The 20,263-nt window shown below is 36.7% G+C and overlaps 1 protein-coding gene across 1 annotated transcript in view; it reads right to left on the bottom strand.

Annotated features, from left to right (window-relative positions):
* Window positions 1–20,002, bottom strand: part of DBX2 (developing brain homeobox 2) — a 33,054-nt gene extending 13,052 nt beyond the window's left edge. Inside the window, exons 1-2 of the mRNA XM_045555248.1 lie at window positions 19,578–20,002; window positions 5,339–5,434 (exon numbers count right to left, since the gene is read on the bottom strand). Coding sequence (XP_045411204.1) covers window positions 5,339–5,434; window positions 19,578–19,995 — 514 coding nt within the window. The 5' untranslated portion in view covers window positions 19,996–20,002. The remainder of the gene's footprint in view (window positions 1–5,338; window positions 5,435–19,577) is intronic.
* Between the last annotated feature and the right edge of the window lie 261 nt (window positions 20,003–20,263).

Raw genomic sequence — 20,263 nt, 5'->3', positions numbered from 1 at the left:
ACCTTCCAGCCTCTACTTCCAATCTGGGCTACCCTGAGGTCACAATAGGCCAAGGAGAGCTATATAAACACCACTTCTAATAGACCATGTTGTTTGTTTAAGCTTTGCTTTCTAACAGTTTTTCATATTAAAAACTAATTCATAACCTAGTATCCCTCTGACTTTATAAGGAAAGGGACAGCACAAGTCTATGAAATACCACTGAATCTAGACCTCTCAAGGCTTTTAGTAAAAAGAAATATATAAAATTATTTCAGGATAATTCAAGCCAGGGGCTACCAATAACCTTTCAGAAACAGAATTCCTAATAGCTTCTCAGAGCTGGAAGCGACGAGAGGTTGTTTGTTTAATACAGGCCTCTCCACCAGGCCAACTAAAATGCCAGCATTCTCCATTAACTATTTCCTCAAAAGTAAGTTATTTCAGACCCCGATTCTGTGTCTCTCTCTCCTGGAACCAGCTTTCCTCAAATGTGGGATGGTTCTTGTCTGTGGGCTCATCTTTTCCTGCTGACTCCTATTTTTCAGGGGGTTTCTCTTCCAGGGTCTTCTCTTCCATGAAGAACTTCCTTAACCTTCTTATTTTCAAATATGTGTGTGTGCCTGTGTGTGTATCTTAGGGAATTTCTGTAGATTTTAAGTTTGGAGAGAGAAGATAACAGCATTTGCCCAACCTGCCCTATTCCAATTAAAGGTCTATCCTCTAATCTCTACATAATATATTATTTGGGAGTGCTATATAAAACTACTTATCATATACCTTGATTTGATAGAAAATTTTTCCCTTATATCAAGTTCAAATTCAACTTCCCCCAAACTACACTCATTGGTCCCAATTCTAACCTTTATATTGCATACCATAGATCTAATTTGAAAATACACGTTCTCCCTATCATTTCTCTCCACCAGGCCAAATTATTTCAAGATTCCTGACTGGTCATATAGATCCTTCACTATTTTAGTTGCTCCCTACCTCTTAACCTGCATTTTATATGAGAGTTTGTTCAATGTACCTTTCTATGTGGGCCTCCAGAACTGAACAGGTGTAGTCTGACCATTTCAGAGCCCAGCAGACTCTAATCACCCTTGTTCTGAATAGTTTATTTCTAAAAGCACATTCTAGCATCCCTGTATCATTCTGCAGACAAATATAGAGCTGACAGTACATCTCTTTCCTACTTTGTTGTATTCAGCCCATTCTCCCTGTCTCCTATTCCATACTTGTGCACTTGGTTTTAGAAACCTAAAATCAGGACTTTATAAGCAGCCCTGTTAGATTCCATGTTATGTTCAGGCAAGGGCTATAGATAAGATCAAGGACAAGTACCCCAATATGCTAAGCAGTTCCCCTTCGCAATCCATCACCCATACCCTTCCCCACCCTCCTAACTTCTTAAGAACACATGGGAAGAAAAGCACTCCATTCAGGAATGTTACTCCAGTACTTTCACTGCCTCTCTGGAACTGCTGAATAGAGCCATCAACTTGGAAAATCTATTGTCTTTGAGTCTCTGATTCTTTTAAACGTTTTTCCTGGTTGACCGAATGTCATTTATCTATGGAACACCCTTCCCTTTACTTTTGAGAAGTCAATACCTATATTCATCTCATTGCACAAACTCTATCCTGTTTTAGATAGTATAATTAAGCTTCTTTCTCTGTTAGGAAAAAAACGCTGCATCACTCTGAAGATCTTACAGTCCTAAAGTTAAATCCTTATTTTAAAAAATCTGTATGCAGCCTTTTGTGGATTTCCATAGGTCCTGGTCAGTTTCCTCAGCCCAGGCCACTCCCGCTGAGAGCAGTAAAAAAAAGAACACAGCCAGGTCAGGTGGCAAGAATAATAATCAGTCAATTACCCATCTTTGACCTGAAACTCACAGAACCAAGTTACATTCACAGGGGAAAAAAAAGTAATGCCTCTTCCCTGCTGCCTTCCACAAAATCCTAAATTCAAAACTTGGAAAGTACATTATGTTCTTTTAAGTGTTAACAAGAACATGAAGATAGTATGATGACCTCAAAATGTACAGTATAAGTTCATCTCCCCAAAAAAAAGGCAGAGCGTTTTGTCTCAAAAGAATACTTTCCCTGATCAGATTTTTATAATGCCACTCCAAATTTAAGCTTTGTCTTTTAAAGCATAAAATTCTGAAAAGGTGAAATTCAAGTTGGGTACTCAAAGATGAAACAAAATAATTATCTGATTAATTCAATTAGCTAGTCTATATAATTAAGATGGTTATACTTTTTCAAGTAGTTTTTAAAAAGTCATTATCTACATAATTCCCACAACTTTCCATTTCATGTTATTTGTGAAATGTGTTATTTTGAGAAGAACCTTATGGATGTAATCAAAGATTTTCCATATACTGCTTTGGGGGAAGGGAGAACTTTTACCACTGCCTTTTAATTTTTCCCGACTGTAAGGGTTGTGCTTAAATAACCTATTAAACTATTTAACTGTATGTGAGAAGGGCACTGGATGAATGATTGTTTCCACATTGCAACAAGAAGTCAATTGTAAATCTAAGAAGGTAACAAGAAAAACTGAATCAATATGAAACAAATGAATCATATTAAAGAAGTCAAAATGATATTTCACTTGCATAGTTAGAAATGTGTTGATCTGATGCTAGTCTTTTGGAAAGAGTGAAATCAATATTGTGAAACAATGATGAGGGCCACTGATTTCATCGGTTATTAAAATTTTTAATATAAACCTTAATTTTGGCTATTGAAGCTGAAACTTAATACAAATTTACTTAGTTCATTTTCCTTTGTTTGTATGATGGAAAATAATTTAAAAGCTTGGGCATAAAAACATTCTAATTTAAAAAGAAGAAAAAAAGGAAATCTAGTAAATGCCTAAATAAAAAAGATTATTGTACAGATGTAAACCTTATTAACTACTCCTTGGTATCATGATTATCTATGTAGAATTCTTTATTGACAGCTTAATTCCACCATTTCATTATTATTTACTGCCAATACCAATGAACATTGTAAATAAAAAAATAAGAAATTCATTTTAGAGTTATAACTAATGAGACACCACTGTTTATTAAGAACACTTGTAGCATCACCAAACTGTCTTAAAATGGCAACTTTAGAAATGAAGACAAACTAAATGCAACATTTTCTATCCTTGATCTGAGCTGTGCTGATTTTCAGCTTGTGTGTTTATTTAAAAAAACAAAAAAACAAACTAAGATAAACATAGGACTTTATAACCTCTAGGGATAAACACCATAATTTAGAACAGTTATGTAAAAGGCACAAAGTGAAGACTAAGAAGCAGATGGAAGAAAATGAGACCCACTTAAAGTAATTTTTCAAGCAGTTGAGAAGATAAAGTCATCTAGAAAATGTCTTAAGAATTACTTTTATGTGCTCTATTTATTGATTGAACTGGCTCAACTTTTATAGCTTAGCGACTCTTAAAATACCACTATAAAATAACACATTCACACATACATATATGAAAGTCCCTCTATTACATGGATTTTTTTTTTTTCCATTTCCACTTACCTGAACTGCACTGCTGGGGATTTGCTAAAGTAAAAGTATTATACCAAGGTGAATAACCAAACTAAGTGTGGGTTAGTTAATCTCCACTCCCAAAATCTAACACCAAAGACATAATTCCACAGAGATGCTACTGTGATACAGTATCAGATATTTGGGCTTTAAGTCTCTACTCCAGAAGTCTTTTCCTGATACTCTAATATATGGTGATAAATGTTTCCTTAATTTGCACAACAGTTTTCAATCGCCCACAGAGGAGACCACCTTGAAGGAGCGAGTAAAAGGTTTAGTCATGGTTTCTATTTTTCTATTCGAATTCAATACATTCTAGTTAAATGGACAATTAATAGGTCACTTCCAAAATAGTAGTGTATCAGTCCTGGTTAATAAACAATCCCCACAGTTGATAATGGGCCTGTGTATTCAGCAAGTCCCTGTATACACTCAGCTCATCCACTAAATCCCTTTTCAGGTAGACAGGGTTCTATGGGAAGATGAGCTAGAATGAGTCTATAAAAGTCAGTTTCATTCACTGCCTTATTTTTCAGTCAAGTGCTTTAAATGGTGTCCAGAAATTCACTTGGAATGTGAGACAGGAGGAAAGACTGACACACAGAGCCTTGCTTTATGACCATACAAAAGGGCAACTGACCCTTGCCCAAACCTTTTCCATGTGAAATGGTTCCTAAAGTTCATCTGCAGAGTGAAAAATCGTGGTGAGGTCGCGTGTGGATGAGTCAAGTGAAAGTGACGATTGGTCACGGGTCTGTCACCCATTGTGGTTGGGTCCCAGGCATGTAAAGTGCTCTGTGGGAAAGTATCAGCCCCCTAAAGAGATGCTCAGAGCTTGCAGCTCATTAAACGGCCAGCATTTGCTGCCTCACTTGTCAGGAATCGTTCTGTCGAGCAACTGCTCTCCTGAAACATTCATAAAACACATGCACAGAGGCGGCAGGGATCTGAATTTAAGTGTGCTTGAGCTCAGCGCTTTAGCCTGACTCAACTCTTGTTTCACTTTTCACCTGGCAAAACTGTTAACCTGAACAAATGTTTTATCTCCAGCAGTTGAAATAAATGCACCCCTCCACTGGACTTCTTTACCACAAACTCAAATTCTCTGCCTACAGATTCTTTTCTGACCCAGAAATCTCAAGACCAATGTGAACTTTACTTTTAGACATTTCTTCTTTGCGTGTGACAGTGTGCACACACACTACAAATTTCTGAAAGTTTGTCATCCTCACTCCACCCCCAAATACTTTTAAAATTTTGCTTTTATAATGTTTGGACAAGAGTTCTTTTGAAAATATTTCCTACAACCCTGGTTGGTTCTCTTCAAGATGATAAAAAGGACAGATTTACCTCCTTTTATGATCTTGACAATTTTTAATTATTTTCTATAGACACCCAGTGACTTTTTGTGTCACATTTTAAGCTGAATGGAGATTTTATGCAGCACAAATATTTTTTGCCTTTTTTCCTTTCTTTTCTCTTCTATAAAGGAGTGTTGTTACATGTTTCAAAAAAAAGCCAAACTGGACCCTCTGAAATCTTTGATATCAAATGGAAAACAAGTCACTTTCCTTGGTATGTCAGCCCTGGGTTTCAATGCCGTTAGAAACCGCTCACAATTGCTCAGTGTGCTGAGGTTTGATAAATCTCTGGAAACCTCCTGAATAGGATCGCTGTGATTTTTAGTGAGGAATTAGCTCCTTGCCACTGCATTGCCAATTAGTTTTCCAGAACACATTAAATCCTGCTGCTTTAGTGTACAGAATAACTGAGGCATTGCTGATGAAGCATAAACTTACTTGGGAAAGCAGCGGAGGACACAGGGCGCCGACAGGACCCACCACAACATGCCGAGTAGAATGGCGGGGCGCTCAGAAGAAAAGGCTTGGAAGGTGCTGCAGAGAAAGCATTGATCTTGTGGATTAGCTGTTTCTTTCAGAAAATATTCAAAACTCCAGTTTCCCAAAAGTCATTGAGTAAACACACTTCATTTTCTGAGCCTTTACTTAGTTATATCTTGTACTGAACTCAAAGTCATTTTGAGTATTACAGTAGCCTTCATCTGTTAAAGAGCGTCCCAAATAATTTTATCAAGATTTGGAAGCTGTGGTGGGAAGACTCGAATATATCAAACACTCAGCTTCCTAGTTCATTTTCTGTGTGGTCATAATTGTAAATAGTAAATATATCAAATGTTCCTTTATTTAAAATACCCTAGAGCAACACTGTCCAAGAGAACTCTCTGGGATGATGGAAATGTCTGTATCTGCACTACCCAACAAGGTACCCACGTGCAGCTACTGAACACTTAAAATGTGGCTAGGATAACTGGGTAACTGAATATTTTATCTAAATTAATTTAAATTTAAACAAACTCCTGTGCCTAGGGATTATGATATTAAGTAGCACAGCTCTAGATATTCTATTAATACTTACCAAGAAATAATTTAAATGTTATATGTTTACATTTAATTTTTACAGAGTTTGTATTACTTAACTGTTTATTTTTGGATGGTTCTTTGAAATAGTGAGTTGGATTCCAAAATTAGTAACAGTTAATGAGCAACTTCATAACAAAAGGTGGTGTTTCTGACCACATTTACATGTTTTAAAGTATTTAAGAATAATCACATTTTATCTCAAGAGAAATGCAGTTAACCTGAAAGCATTTGTGTTTATAGTATAGTGAGTTGCCATATAATTCTGTTCTGCTCAATTTATTAAACTATGATATTCATAAAATTTTCTAGAAAAATGCATGGAATAGTTATGACTACTCTTGTAGCAAAGGTATGGAAAAGGAGACTCATTTTGGTGTGCAAAAAGTTCCATAAATTTTTTTGAAGTTTCATTATTATATGTTGTTCTAATATTTTGACTATGAAACCATCATATAAATTAAGATAATTTCATCTGAATTTAAAATTTTACATGAAATTTTAAACTCTGTACTTCAGTAGATGAAAACAGCTGTGAAGGATGTCATAAGATGTGAATAATAACTCTCCCTTATTGAGCACTTACTGTATGCCATGCCTTAAATACACTATGTCCTTTAATACAATGGGTTTGATACTATATAATGTAGGCCGATATTTCAGATAAATGAGCACTTGCTTATACCATGACGTTCCCAGCAGAGTGCCTGGCATATTCTAAATAGTCAATAAATTTTTAGTACTTGAATAAATTATTTTCCAAACTAAGAAAGAGGAAACTCCCCTGGTCTTCTTAGGGAAAGAATGAGGATTGAGAATTAACCCCTTCCCTGCTTTCTGACACATCCTAAAACATGGTATCTTCCGTAACAGATGACCTTGAAATAAAAAATGTGACTTGAAAATAAATATTTTTATTATTTTCCCTTCATATTCAAGTGGCAACTTCTTTCTTTTTCTTAATCACATACAGTGAATATTGTTCTGATACGACTACATACCTTTTAGAAGAACACAATAATTTCTGACTTGTATTTTAATCAACTGATAAGTGTATGTTTTTTTCACCAATTTCTCTGAAGGATGTATAAAAATAAGTGTATTACTCAATAAAAATTTTACAATTTTTCAGGGCCCTAAATGCCTTAAAGTTGCGAATTAATTATGAACACAGTTTTCTTCCTATATAATACAATGGAAAGTCATCAATATTGAAGTTTTTAGTTTTATTACTATCTCAATTTTCAAGGAATATAGTATTTGTTTTAATGCTGTTTTGAAAATATGGCAAGTAAGTGAAAGTATAAAAAGGAAACCCATTTTAGTGTTCAAAAAGCTCTGCAAATATTTCTGAAGTTTCATTGTTATCTTCAGTTCTAATATTGACTATAAAACCATCACACAAATGATAAATCACTTCATTTGAATTTTGCATCTTAAATTATTAGTATGGCACTGACTGGGTGAGGGGACCAGGAAAAAAATAAAAGAGTACAACATTATTGTGGCAGAATTTATATTTCCATTATTACTATGAATATATGAAGAACTTTGAAAAATGGAAATATATTTCTAAGTATAAAAGTTGCCTCATTATGTTTATTCTCAAGCATTTATATTAGCTAACTTATTTCTCCTCCAAAATTAATTCTCTATAGATAATTAAATCATGGCTATTGTGCTGTATGCCTTTTTGTAGTTTTTGAGGTAGAAGGAAAAAATAAAATACTCAGCAATGCTGCACTTATACACATAAAATTAAATACCATGTTAGCTGGAAATACTCAAAAAGGGTTTGTTTTGTTTTTGCTCAATATAGAGCATAGAAAATAAGATCAGACACTAGTGATACCATTGAAATAATGATATGGGGTATCACATGTTATATAAATATTATATCAAATTTGTGATATTATGTATTTTACATATATCATATCAAATTTATAATATTTGATATGGGTGGCCAGGTGTGGCGGCTCACACCTGTAATCCTAGCACTCTGGGAGGCAGAGGCAGGTGGATCATTTGAGCTTGGGAGTTTGAGACTAGCCTGAGCAAGAGCGAGACCCCGTCTCTACTAAAAATAGAAAGAAATTAGCTGGACAACTAAAAATATATAGAAAAACTTAGCCAGGCGTGGTGGCACACGCCTGTAGTCCCAGCTACTCGGGAGGCTGAGGCAGCAGGATTACTTGCGGCCAGGAGTTTGAGGTTGCTGTGAGCTAGGCTGATGCCATGGCACTCTAGCCTGGGCAACAGAGTGAGACTGTCTCAAAAAAAGAAAAAAAACAATTTGATACAGGTATCAAATATTACAATTTTTCCTATTCTAGCCAAAATATTTCTCAGTCTAACTCTATGGCCTTAAGAGTGGAAAAATAAAAGATTTTTAAAATGGATGGTTTGAGACAAGTGATCAAGTAAATTCATTTGTGATAAATATCATTTGAAGATGTCTGATCTTAACATTGAATTTAACCAGAAAAACTTTTAATTGAACAGTTTGTTATATTGCTATATATTACCCTATCATAATATATGAAAGCTGTAATCAAAATGATAGTATCAAATCTGCAATTACAAAAAATATCATCAAAATCTACAGTAACAACTCTAGTATGGGTTAAAAAACTGGCTTTCACATTTTGTGACATGACCAGGCTTCAAGTTCTACTGTGTAGAATTTCTTCACTGTTTTAAATTACCCTTTGACACACATATTTACACAGCAGATTAGTCAATTCCTGATTACTATACATAAATACACCTTGTTTAAGCTGGTTTAAGTGGAAATCAGTGTGAAATTCCAATTAAGTGCTCCTTTTTTTTTTCACATGCTTCTACTTTGACATAAGGCAAATGCTAATCCAGCTGAGCATATGATTGTAGGAGTACTGAATGGCTTTAGGAAATAACCATTTAAAACAACGCAATCCATTTAAAACATAAATGTTATACTTTTAACGTTTGTAAACTACATATTTTTTAAAGTAATGAGCAATGAAGGAAATTTAACATTGATGAAAACAGTGACAAGTTGACAGATGTGTTAAAACTTTTGTAAGCCCTTAAGAACTACTTTGAAAATGCTCTGAAAAAGACAGAAAACAAGGCAATTTCATCCTGGATGACATGCATGTCAAACCCCATCAATGCAATCTAGATGCAGTTACTTTATCATTTATCATGTTAGGAACAATTCATTGTAGGTTTACTGAATGATATTTATAATGATAATATTTAAGGAGTGTTTACTATATGTCAGGCACTGGACTGGCTATGAATTTAACACGTGCTATCTCACTGATTCGTTAACATTCGAGCTCAAATGGGCATGCATCTGGAATGTGATTATGACTGCTTTCAGGAAATTATTTTTTTAAAAGGACAAGAGGAACAATAAAGATTTTAGTATAATAATTAGTTATTAGCCATGAGGGATAGCGACTGCATGCATGGCCACTCTGCCAGTTATTCAATAAGAGCTGGAGCCTGGAAAATGAACATTTCTCCGAAGATTTCCATGAGAGAAAAACAAATGACCTTTCCTCTGGAAAAAAAAATGCACATGGGTCAGGTTCTAAAGCAGGATGTTAGGTTCTTTTAGTACAACCTTCCAGGACACTCCAAATTTCATATTGCACCAATGAATCTAATTTCCAATTTCTATGTGAAACTGTTACAAGTTACAAACAAAATGACTTAAAATTTTTGGAACTAAGCTAGAACCTGACTGAATCCGAATGACCAAAATCACACATTCATAGAAAACTTCATGAACTTCCCATATTTCTTAATCAGATGTTCCAACTTATTTGAAAACACAGATTCAAGATATCTTTTAATTATTTTGCATATTTAGTTAAGATGGAAACTTAATGGTGAACTAGCCTGATTTTTTTTTTTAACTTAACTTACTAGGTGGTTCTGTGATTTAAGTACCCACAGCCAAGAATGGTTACAAGCCTGGCTTCAGAGAAATTATTCTCAAAATTCTGTTTTCTAGAAAACAATAATTTTTAAAATTGATTTTTGTTCTTTTCATTCCTCTTTACTGATGAAGAAGAACAATGGGAATCTAAATGGTGTGAAACAACGTTCTTATTATTTATGCAAACCACAGTACCAACTGACTTGAGCTGACATTTCAAATAAAGACTACTAAAGACCACTAATAAAACCTTCAAATAAATTTCTGGAGCCCACTGCAATGCTGTGCAGATTGGGCAGCACATATTAAGAATGATGAACAGAAATCAGAGAAGTTTCTAAGATATCTTACTAAGGCAACCAAAGGACCCCCACACACACACACACAAAAAAAAAACTCTAGGAAAAAAATAACAGGGAATTAAATAACTTCCAAAAAAATGGTTTTAATGATCATGGGTACTGGGAATAAGAAGAAATCTAAACTTCAGACTTGAAAATAATACACAATTGAAAAGACTGTCTGGACTAGAGTGGAACCCAAAACAAGACTCCAAATAGTAGCAAACATCTGTCTTCAGTAGTTAGACCTAAGAAATATCAATTAGCTAATGAGGATTGATTTATCTTATCACACAATCTGGAAGTACTTCATTTATGTGATCCCATTGTAAACCCTGCCTTCAATCACCAGGGAATGCAAGTTAGGTGAATTCATTCTTTACCTTTCTGTTCATCAAAAAGCAAGGGAAGTCAGCATTTTTTGCCTCAGTAGTATTTTAGAGACAGAAAAATAAAGGTCTTAATGTTTTGATACAGCCCTTCCTGGAGGAATTTATGTTTTTTTTAATGTTTCTTAACTTACCGATTTGAATCTGCTGGTCAAAAAAATGAAATGTAAACTTGTTAGTACTCTGAATTCAATTTTGTTCTGCCAAATCTGACACACTCTACAAGAAGGAGATGTGATCCAAAAAAATTCAAATTGTGCATTTCTCTAGCCAGTGGTTCTCAGCCCTGAATGCACATTAGAATTATCTAGGTTGCTTCTCAAAAATACAGGTACTGGGGCCCCACATCAATTGGGTTAAATCAGGCTGGCTAGGAGTGGCCCTGTAGCATAGTATTTTTTCCAAAAATTCACAGATGATTATAATGTGTAGCCATGATGAAACCATTGAAAAGAACATAAAACAACACCTGACACACAGCAGGCACTAAATAAATGTCAATCTTTCTTCTGGACATTATTATATGAGATCAATACTAAGACAATATATAAAAAGTATTAGTCCAGATTTTATTGAAATACAGAAGTAGGTAAAAAGGAAAGAATATTGTTAGCAAGGATTGGTCAAAGGCAGCTTCTTGTAGGAGAAACATCTTAATTTAGATCCTGATTTGGAAAGTACTTGAAACAGCAAAAGAAGAGAATGACGGCATTCCAGGAAGGAAAGGTTGGTCGTTTGAACAGAGGAAAGGAGGCAAAGATGGTAATGACTCGTGCGGCAGGTTACAGAGACCAGCCTGGCTCCTGGGACAAGGCCAAAGGGGTGAACATTAAGCAACGTGGCTAGAAGAGTTGAATGCAGCTGAGGGAATGAAGGTCTTCAAGGCCAGAGTATTTTCATTTGATCTGTATTCAAATGTGATAATTTAGGTTTTCCTGAGTAGCTTGGTGATATGACGAAAGATACATTTTAGAAAAATTCACCTGGCAGTGGAGGGTGACATGTAGCAGAATAAAGAGGCACCAAGGGGAAGGCTCCTATTGCAGCCAAAATATGCTATAGCAATAGGTGACAATAAGCATTTATTTGGACACTTCCACCAACATCTTCTCATGTATCCTCACAACACCAACAAGTTGACAGGGTTGGCTTCCCCGAAAGCTGTGGGACACTAGTTCATTATGACCATCATTGGTGCCCAGGGTCACCACTTCTGCTGCCTCACCTTCCAAGGAGTCTCCAATAGACAGCACTGGAAAAATGAACTTAATCTGAGCAAATGTCTTCCTTTTTTATTATTATTATTAATATAAAGTCTATGTCACAAAAGAGAATACTGTAAGAGAATGGTACTTCTTTGTGAAGGCTCCTTGAGCTCCCAGCTATACCACTCTGTGTAATTTATTCCTTCATTGGTCTATCCCAGCAAAGGTGGACCTAGCAGGGATTGTATCTGATACTGGTTATCCTGGTTGCACCCTGGGGCAGATTTTAAACAGCTACTAATTATTTGGTACTCTTCCCATTGAGAGGTGGGGTCTGTGTCCCCTTCTCTTGTATTTGGGATGGTCTTGGTGACTTCCTTAACCAAGAGATATGGCAGAAGTGACATTCTGGAACTTCCAAGACTAGATCATGAGAAGTCCTAGGACATCTTGGAAGTTCAAGAATGTCCAGAATGGCCACAGTTGCAAACCATACGGGGTTTTGGAATGTTAGCCCTTGGAACTCTCCCTTCCAGAACCTAGCCACCATGCTATCAGATGATCAAGACACTTGGAAAGTCCAAGTGCGGATGCTGCAATGAACAGCTCCAGCTGAGCACCCAGTCAACAGCCAGCATCAACTGCCAGCCACTGGAGTAGCCATCTTGGACATTCAGCCCAGTCAAGCCTTCAGATGACTTCGGCCCCAGTTGACATCTAATGCCCCTCAAGATTCTAAGTGAGAGCTACCTAGCTGAGCCAGTCAACCCACAAAACTGTGAAAGAAAATAATAAATTATTCTTTTAAACCACTAAGTTTTGGGATAGTTTCTTATACAGCAATACACCTTTTACCAATATTTCACTTATGGTGGAAAGGAGTCTTTTACATCTTTTCCTGTATCTTACCAATGGCATGTGATTGAAAGTCAAATGCTGACCCTAACACATATTTTGAAATGAGGAAAGAGAGGCTCAATGAGGCTTTGTGAATTGCTTAGGGTTATACAATCAGTAATATAAAGATCTTGGACTTGAATCTAGACTTTAAAATTATAGGAATGCTGCTAAAAACCAGCTCAGAAAACTATACAGTAGTTTAAAATTTGCCCAATTTGCCATTTATGCATTGGAGCAAGCATTAGCAAACTTTTATTACAAAGGGCCAGATAGTAAATACTTTAGGCTTTGTGAGCCGTAAGGTCTCTATTACGATCATTCGGTTTGTAACAAAAGCACCTATAGAAGATATGTAAACAAACAAGCATGACTGTTCCTGCTTTGAAGAATCAGACTTTTTGTTTCAGACTCAATATAACTACAGAATTGGTTCAATACACCTAACCTCAATCCAGCCTGAGGTTGTCTATTAAAAAACTTGTCAGCAGTCACGGTTTTTACTCCCTCCTTAATGCACATAAATTTTCTCAAAGAATAACTTATTAACTCTTTAATATATTTTAATTTAAAAAGCATTAAAGATTTAAAGTCTTAAAGAACAAGAAATTTTAAGTCTCTCAAGAAGACTTGTAGAACTGTACATATTATGTATTCTATTTCTGATGGTCACTTAAAATTAATAAAATTAAGGTGGTTATGGCATAGTGTCTGAACATGTGAAAGAAAAGTAAAAAACCTAGTTCATCTCTGGAATGTTTATAAACAAGAAGACAAATATTCAAAAATACACTAAAAAAGACTCAAACTTTTTTATTCTTTCTTTCCTTTTCCTGGATGCTTTGCTTCTGAAAGAATAGTCTAAAAACTAAAGGCCTTTTGATCTTTGACTTCAGAGAGAATTTTAGTGCCTCTACTGGTCACATAATTCACAAAAGTGTGCCTGAAATATTCCCACCTAATAAGTGGTTGACAAAATGAATAACACTATTAAAAATGAAATCAGTTATGGTAACTTCATGTAAAGTGATGACATAGCCAAGTTAAATATTGACTGGAGGCTAAAAAGAATGAGAGGGAGAGAATTCATTAAAAGTGGAAACATTACTAAAAGCAAAATAAAATATTTTGGAATAAAATATACAAGGGTCTGGTAAGCATGTTATACATTAAGGCAAAAATCCAATTTCTTACTAAGAGAGTATAAAATAGAAACATGATCTAATGAAGCCTTAAATGAGGATTCTAACAAGCATTCCTAGATAAAAATCATATTGTTTCATTTTACAATTTTCTTTTTTATTCTTGGCAGACTCCAAGTGCATTTGAATGAAAATTTCGTTCTATAAACTGACAAAATTTGTGTGCTTTCATTGCATATTAAAAAGAAAAACCACTGTAATTAAGAAAAAACTTTACTAGAGCCTCTTCTAACTCAAGATTAACGACAAGCACTGTATTAAGGGCCTCAAACCAAGTCCCACAAAAGATACAGTAATATGGATTCTAAAGTTATGGACAATGTCAACAAAAGAAACACGGTTATGGAGAGCAAGTTGAGTGAGGAGTAAATGAAGTATTTATTTACTGCCCACCCTAACATAAGGACACATTTGTTTAAATATTTTAAAAATGATAATATTTCACTTCTGTAAAAACTTTCATAGCAAAGAATCTCAAAGCATTTTATGTACACAACTATTAAACAGAAATAATCCATGATTCTGTGTCCTTTACTCTCAAGTGGCTACCATTTCTATCATTGTTCAGCAGCAAACCTAATCATAAAATATTTTTGCACAGCAAAAAGCGACTTTCTGGTAGGCACAAGAACAGGAAGGAGGTGGCACACCCAAAGAGGAATATAACAGCTTAGGTTCCAACATCTGAGCCACGTCAATGGCAAACAAATATAGATAAAACCACCCTTGACAATCCTTTTAAATTGACCAAAACACATAGATCCTTTGATATATGTAGCATAACCCTGAACACTCTGAATCCTAAATTCAATCCTACATAAATTCATATGTAAATTTCTGGACATTCAAACCAATGTACCTTTTAAAATGACCCTCAAATCCCTAAGAGAATAAGAGTTAACTGGAAAGTTCTAAAATGATCCCACTTGTCTGCTACGTGTACTCTTGTTTTATTATTAAACCTCAATAGCTCCAATACATGTTACCAGATTGAGATTTGCTTGATGTTAGAGCAAAGCACAAAAGCATGTGCTGCGGGGGTGAGGACAGGTGTTAAAGTTGCAGGCAAATTAAATACACTTAAATCGCTACCCCACTGTATTAACAGTTCCAACTCAGACATTATTTTGTAAGGAGTGTGGCTTACTCAATAAGTATCAAATGTAAAGGGACTATCAGTTCCATTGGTTCTATTTACTGCAAGAACTTCTTGAACCTGAAAATGTTTATTAACTTAGGGACCATATAACAATCTATACAGAGCTGATTACTCATGAACTACATAAAATTTATTAATATGTTAATGTATATACAAAGATATGTTCAGCTGATTACAAAAAAACTTACAGATATAGTAAGAATATGGCTCTGATATTATCTACAAATTCCTCCAAAAGATGACTGGGGTGATGGCCTAAGCAAAGAACCACTAGAATAGGTCCTATCATTGTCCTGTTCTGAATCCTCCATTCTCATCCTGGTTCTGGATCAACATGAACAACACTCAAAATTCCATAATTTTAATTTTCTAAAACAAACATAGAGCGTAGTGTTAGCAACAAAAATGTCAAACTACGGCTTAATAAATCAGATCACAAAGTTCACTTTGTGCACAAATCCATTTTTCCCTTCTTCCAAGTGCCTAAAATGTAAGAGAGGCTTGCTGAAATAAAAAAGTAATGTAAGAGAGGCAATTTTATCTCACACTTTCAATGTATCTCAATGAAGGAGGAAAAAACTTACCATTTGCAGTACAAAACATAAGCGCAAAAAGTTTCAGACAGAGTCAACAATTAATGGGTTAACAATACCTGGGACTGGGTGGTCAACAAGAAAACTAGAATGCATGCTAAGTATTAACGGTCAGAAACAACCCAAACTGGATGTCACAAAAAAAATTATGTATCTTCCATTTCGGTACTACACAGTATGACTTACTTGGCAAAACTACTTAAAAAAAAAAAAAAGAATTTAACTCACCTATCCAGAATAAATATTTGCTTTCTAATTTTTTACATGCAGTAGAAGGAGTAGATTTAATAAATAAGGAAGGAAATGATATTTAGGAAATTATTTTTATGTCAAACATTTTCTTAAAATGTTTAAAGTAACAAATGCTATTTTAAAAGAAAGACTATTCTATTTATTTTGAAGAGAATTGATGGCATAACCATCAACTGGAAAGTTGATGTCATTCTATAACCAAGAAATTTAAATATTTCAGCTTTTTACATTTCAAAACCTTCTTTCATATACAAAGACATGGTTATTTTAATTTAGCACAATATTTTCCAAATAATAACATAAGTGAACTTCTGGAGAAAGATCTCTGATGATTAGAATTTACTCACAAAACCTCCTGGTTTCCACTAATAAACTATAACAGATCTGCACCATTTTTTTTTTTAGATATAAACCCTAGAGGAGAACCGATTTACTACCCAGTATTGCCCTAAATATGTCCCTCTCAAGCCTGGAGGAATGCTCTTCAATTTTTAAAGTTTTCAAACTACTCCACATAAACAACTTGACAGCATATAGCTATGGGAGTCTGCCTTTTCTTGCTGTAAATATTCAAACTTGTCAATTTTCAGGGATGACGCACTAACAGCTAGACTTTCATCCATGATCTGTAAATCTGTGTTACCATTTAACTGCTACCACCTTTCAGGTATGTCTTATAAAAAGATGAAAGGATAAATCAATTTCTTTCCTTATGGGCTGAGACATAAAAACCACAATTTAATTTATTATTGTGATACTATGTAATTGGTTATGCCATTATTCCTCTATTAGTTTCCTACAGGCAAGGAAATGCTAACCTAAGATAAGAGCCTGAAGATTTGGGGCATTTTTTTCTTTCACAAGTCCATAGATGTTTAAAATGATGCTTGAGACAAAAAGAAAATGAGCATGTGAAATAATCATTGTAAAAAAACAATTAGAATCCCAATAGCTACCTTGCTGGCCTATTACAAGGACTAAAGAAGCTAATGATTGTGAAAATGCTCGGCAACCTATAAACCAGTACAGAACATGGATGGAATGTAAGCTCTACAAGAGCAGAAACAGTTATCTGTTTTGTTCACTGATTATGTCAATGGGCTAGAACAGAGCCTGACACATAGGAAACACTCAGTAAGCATTTGCTGAATGAATGAAATATACGGTATAATTAACAGTAAGTAACAAAAATAATGAAGCAAAAACACATGCAGAGGCATAAATCCCCTAGTTAAATGGTCTATATTTCACTTAAAAATAACTCTGGGGTTTTCTTATCCAGTTAGACTTGTGCACTCAACAAATTAAGATTGGGAAAAAAGTAGGGAGTCCACTTGCTCAAGGCTTCTTAGGCACAGGTCTGTATAAAATAAAAAGATCTAAAAAAAAAAATTTAAAAGAAAAAAAGGAAAAAAAGTGGGTAATCAATATGATGAAATTATTAAAATCACATTTTGTGAGCCACCCCCAACTTAGTGTTTAAAGGATTAGAAACTGGTTGTTCACTGACATTTCAGAAAGAGACAATATTGTCATTTTCCTCAAAACATTAGCTTCTCTCTTTTCCACCTCTACAGAACATCCAATCACTATTTCATCCTTACCTAATTTCCATCTGGTATCTAAAATTGTTGGTACTCATTATAGCTTCATAATTCTACACTGTATAAAAAAATTTCTATAACATTTGGTAGGGCAAGACTGTCATTTAAATAGAACTGGGGCAATGTTCATAAAACTACACTCTTTGTCAAATTCTAAAAATAAGTGAATGTAAATGCTGGTTTTAAGCAGCATATTTGTGGGGACAAATTTATGGGATTTTAATTTTCTTTAGGTATTTTTCTAGTTTCAAAAGTTAAATGTATTCTTTAGAAGAATGATTTTTTTGTGAGACAAAAAGTTATTTGTTTAAATGAAAATTAACCTAGGAGAACATCAAATCGTCAATGAGGATTGAATAAAATATTTGGAAAAATACATGCTTAGACTGTATTAGAATAACTCAAAGGGAAATATAAATTCTTACAACCCTCTTAATTATTCCAAAAATAATTTTTGCATTTGGGCACTTTAGGAAGCTACTACATTAGTTGCAATATTTTGAATGAAATGAATTGGTATATGAAATTATTTTTGAGGGTACTGAAATATCTGCATTTGATTTGCATTTAGTTTACTTAAATTTAATCTGTAAAATCTGCAAAGGTTAAAACTGAGTAACTTTTCATGGTTGAGTAGCCAATTATGATTAGGAACAATTTAAGAATCTTAGAAAAAGAATATCTATGAACACAATGCCAAACCACCAAAAGTTATACAAATCACCAAATTTTCTTGAAAATGATATTTTTATGAGACATTATTTACTGATTCTTGTCTACATGAACCTGCTTTTTACATATCGAATTTTCCTAATACTTCAAAAAGAACAGAGCGGCCCAAATTTCCAAGGCATATAAACTTTGCCTTAACTGTATCTGTCTCTCTCCCAGAGTACAAAAGGTTAGCATTTAGCATTTAGGTTTTACACTAGGTGAATGAGACCGGTGTTCATATAATTATATTTGTTCCATTCTGTTAGCAACCATTTCAAACTGAAAGACCAGGACAGGTTCTAAACATGTTAAATTCTATAAAGCCATTAGCAATAAATTTGATCCGGCAGTTTGCTGGGACAATGGAAACTGCTGAAAAAGCGTCTATTAGTCATTCTGGACAAACCCATCGGGATTAAAAGAATGAGTTAAGATCGTCTAAGGACGCAGCCAAAAAAAAAAAAATTAATCCAATGGGATCTCAGTTTCTGAGTCTCTAAGAGGTTTTTCCCTTTAATCACCACCAATTTGGGCAGCCCCTAAATAAGCTTTAGCTAATGTTTGACTAAATTGTGGGCATCATTCTTCTCAGTCCCGCTAGTTAGGTTTTATATGGTAATCAAAATAAACCAAAACTGCCCTACTTTTAGTAAATTCTTATTTACTGGTGAACTTCCTACTCCAGTTGCCAATTCAGCTGTTTTTCAGCTCAGCACGAAGAAAAAGTCGGCCTTGATTTCTTTGCGCCTTAAGTGATCCAAAACGTTCAGAGCGGAGGAAGCCAAAACTTTGCGCAACTCTCCTTCCAAAGATCTTTGTGCGCCTTCCTCAACGACCCCGACCGTCGTAGCAGTTTGAGTGACAAAAGCACCAAAAGAGGGTCGCGCGAAGCTCTCTTTGTCAAGAACTGTCCCGAGAGCCGGTGTTCCCCAACCTCGGGGACAAGAGCGGGAGGGTTAGGAACGCTGAACTTGGGAAACCCTGTGAAACTGGTCCAGCCAGCCCAGGGATCTCGGGACTGCCTTTGCCCGCCAGGGGTGTCTTCAGGGTTTCCCGGTTAAAGCCCTGAAGTCAAGGAAACCCTAGCACTTGTTGAAAGGAGGAGACAGGAAAGAAACTGGAGGGATGGGATAGGGCAAAAAAGAATTACAGAAAGTGGTGCCCCCCCTCTTCCTTCCGAAGTGGCATCTCCACTGAAGTCCGAGACGCTCCAGGAAGGTCCCGGGCCGGCGCCGTGCGCACCGCCGGCGCCCCCTGGTCCCGGGACCGGCCGGGGGCCGCGGGCGAGTCTGGGGAGGGAAGAGCTGGCTCACCTGGGGCTGAAGGCTGGAAGGCACAGTCTCGGTCCCCCGGCGCCCGGCCCGGCAGCCTCGCGCCGTCCGCGGAGGGGCCGAGCACTTGAAAAGCCCATCGCGTGCCGTAGGGCGCCCCGGCGGAGCTGACTTGTCCCGCCGCAGGGCACAGCTTGAGGGGAACCGGGCTGGCGGGCAGGGCCCGGGGCTGCGCGCCGGCGGCGGCCGAGGAGGCTGCGGCGGCCGCCCGACCGTGGGGCGGGGGCGGGGGCGGCTGCAGCCCGTGCGTCGGGGAGCCTCCGACCCGCAGCAGGTTCTCGATCAGGAAACTCTTGCCCAGGTTGCCAAAGCCGGGCGCCGCGGGCAGGTTGAGGAGCGCGGAGGAAGCCACCACGTCCCAGTACGCGCCGGCGTGAGCCGCCCCGGCGCCGGGCAGCATAGTGCGGCGCCCGCGCGCCACGCACCGGACCGCGGGCCGCCGCCGCCTGCCACCGTCCCGCCGCCGCCTGCCTCGGGGCTGGAGCGCGCCGAGCCGGCCGGGGAGGAGAGGGCACCGAAGACGGCAGCAGGCTTGGAACGATATTGTTTATGTGCGTTGGGCGTCTTTTTAAGGGATGGGAGGAGTGAGGGTGGGAGGGGGAAGCTGCGCTCAGTTTCCCCGGCCGGCGGCGTGGGCTCTGGGAGCGCCGGGGGCAGTCTCTCCTGCT

Source organism: Lemur catta, chromosome 6, assembly GCF_020740605.2.
Source record: "Lemur catta isolate mLemCat1 chromosome 6, mLemCat1.pri, whole genome shotgun sequence".
NCBI lineage: Eukaryota > Metazoa > Chordata > Mammalia > Primates > Lemuridae > Lemur > Lemur catta.
Note: the sequence above shows the minus strand (reverse complement) of the source record. Positions and strands in the feature narration are given on the sequence as shown.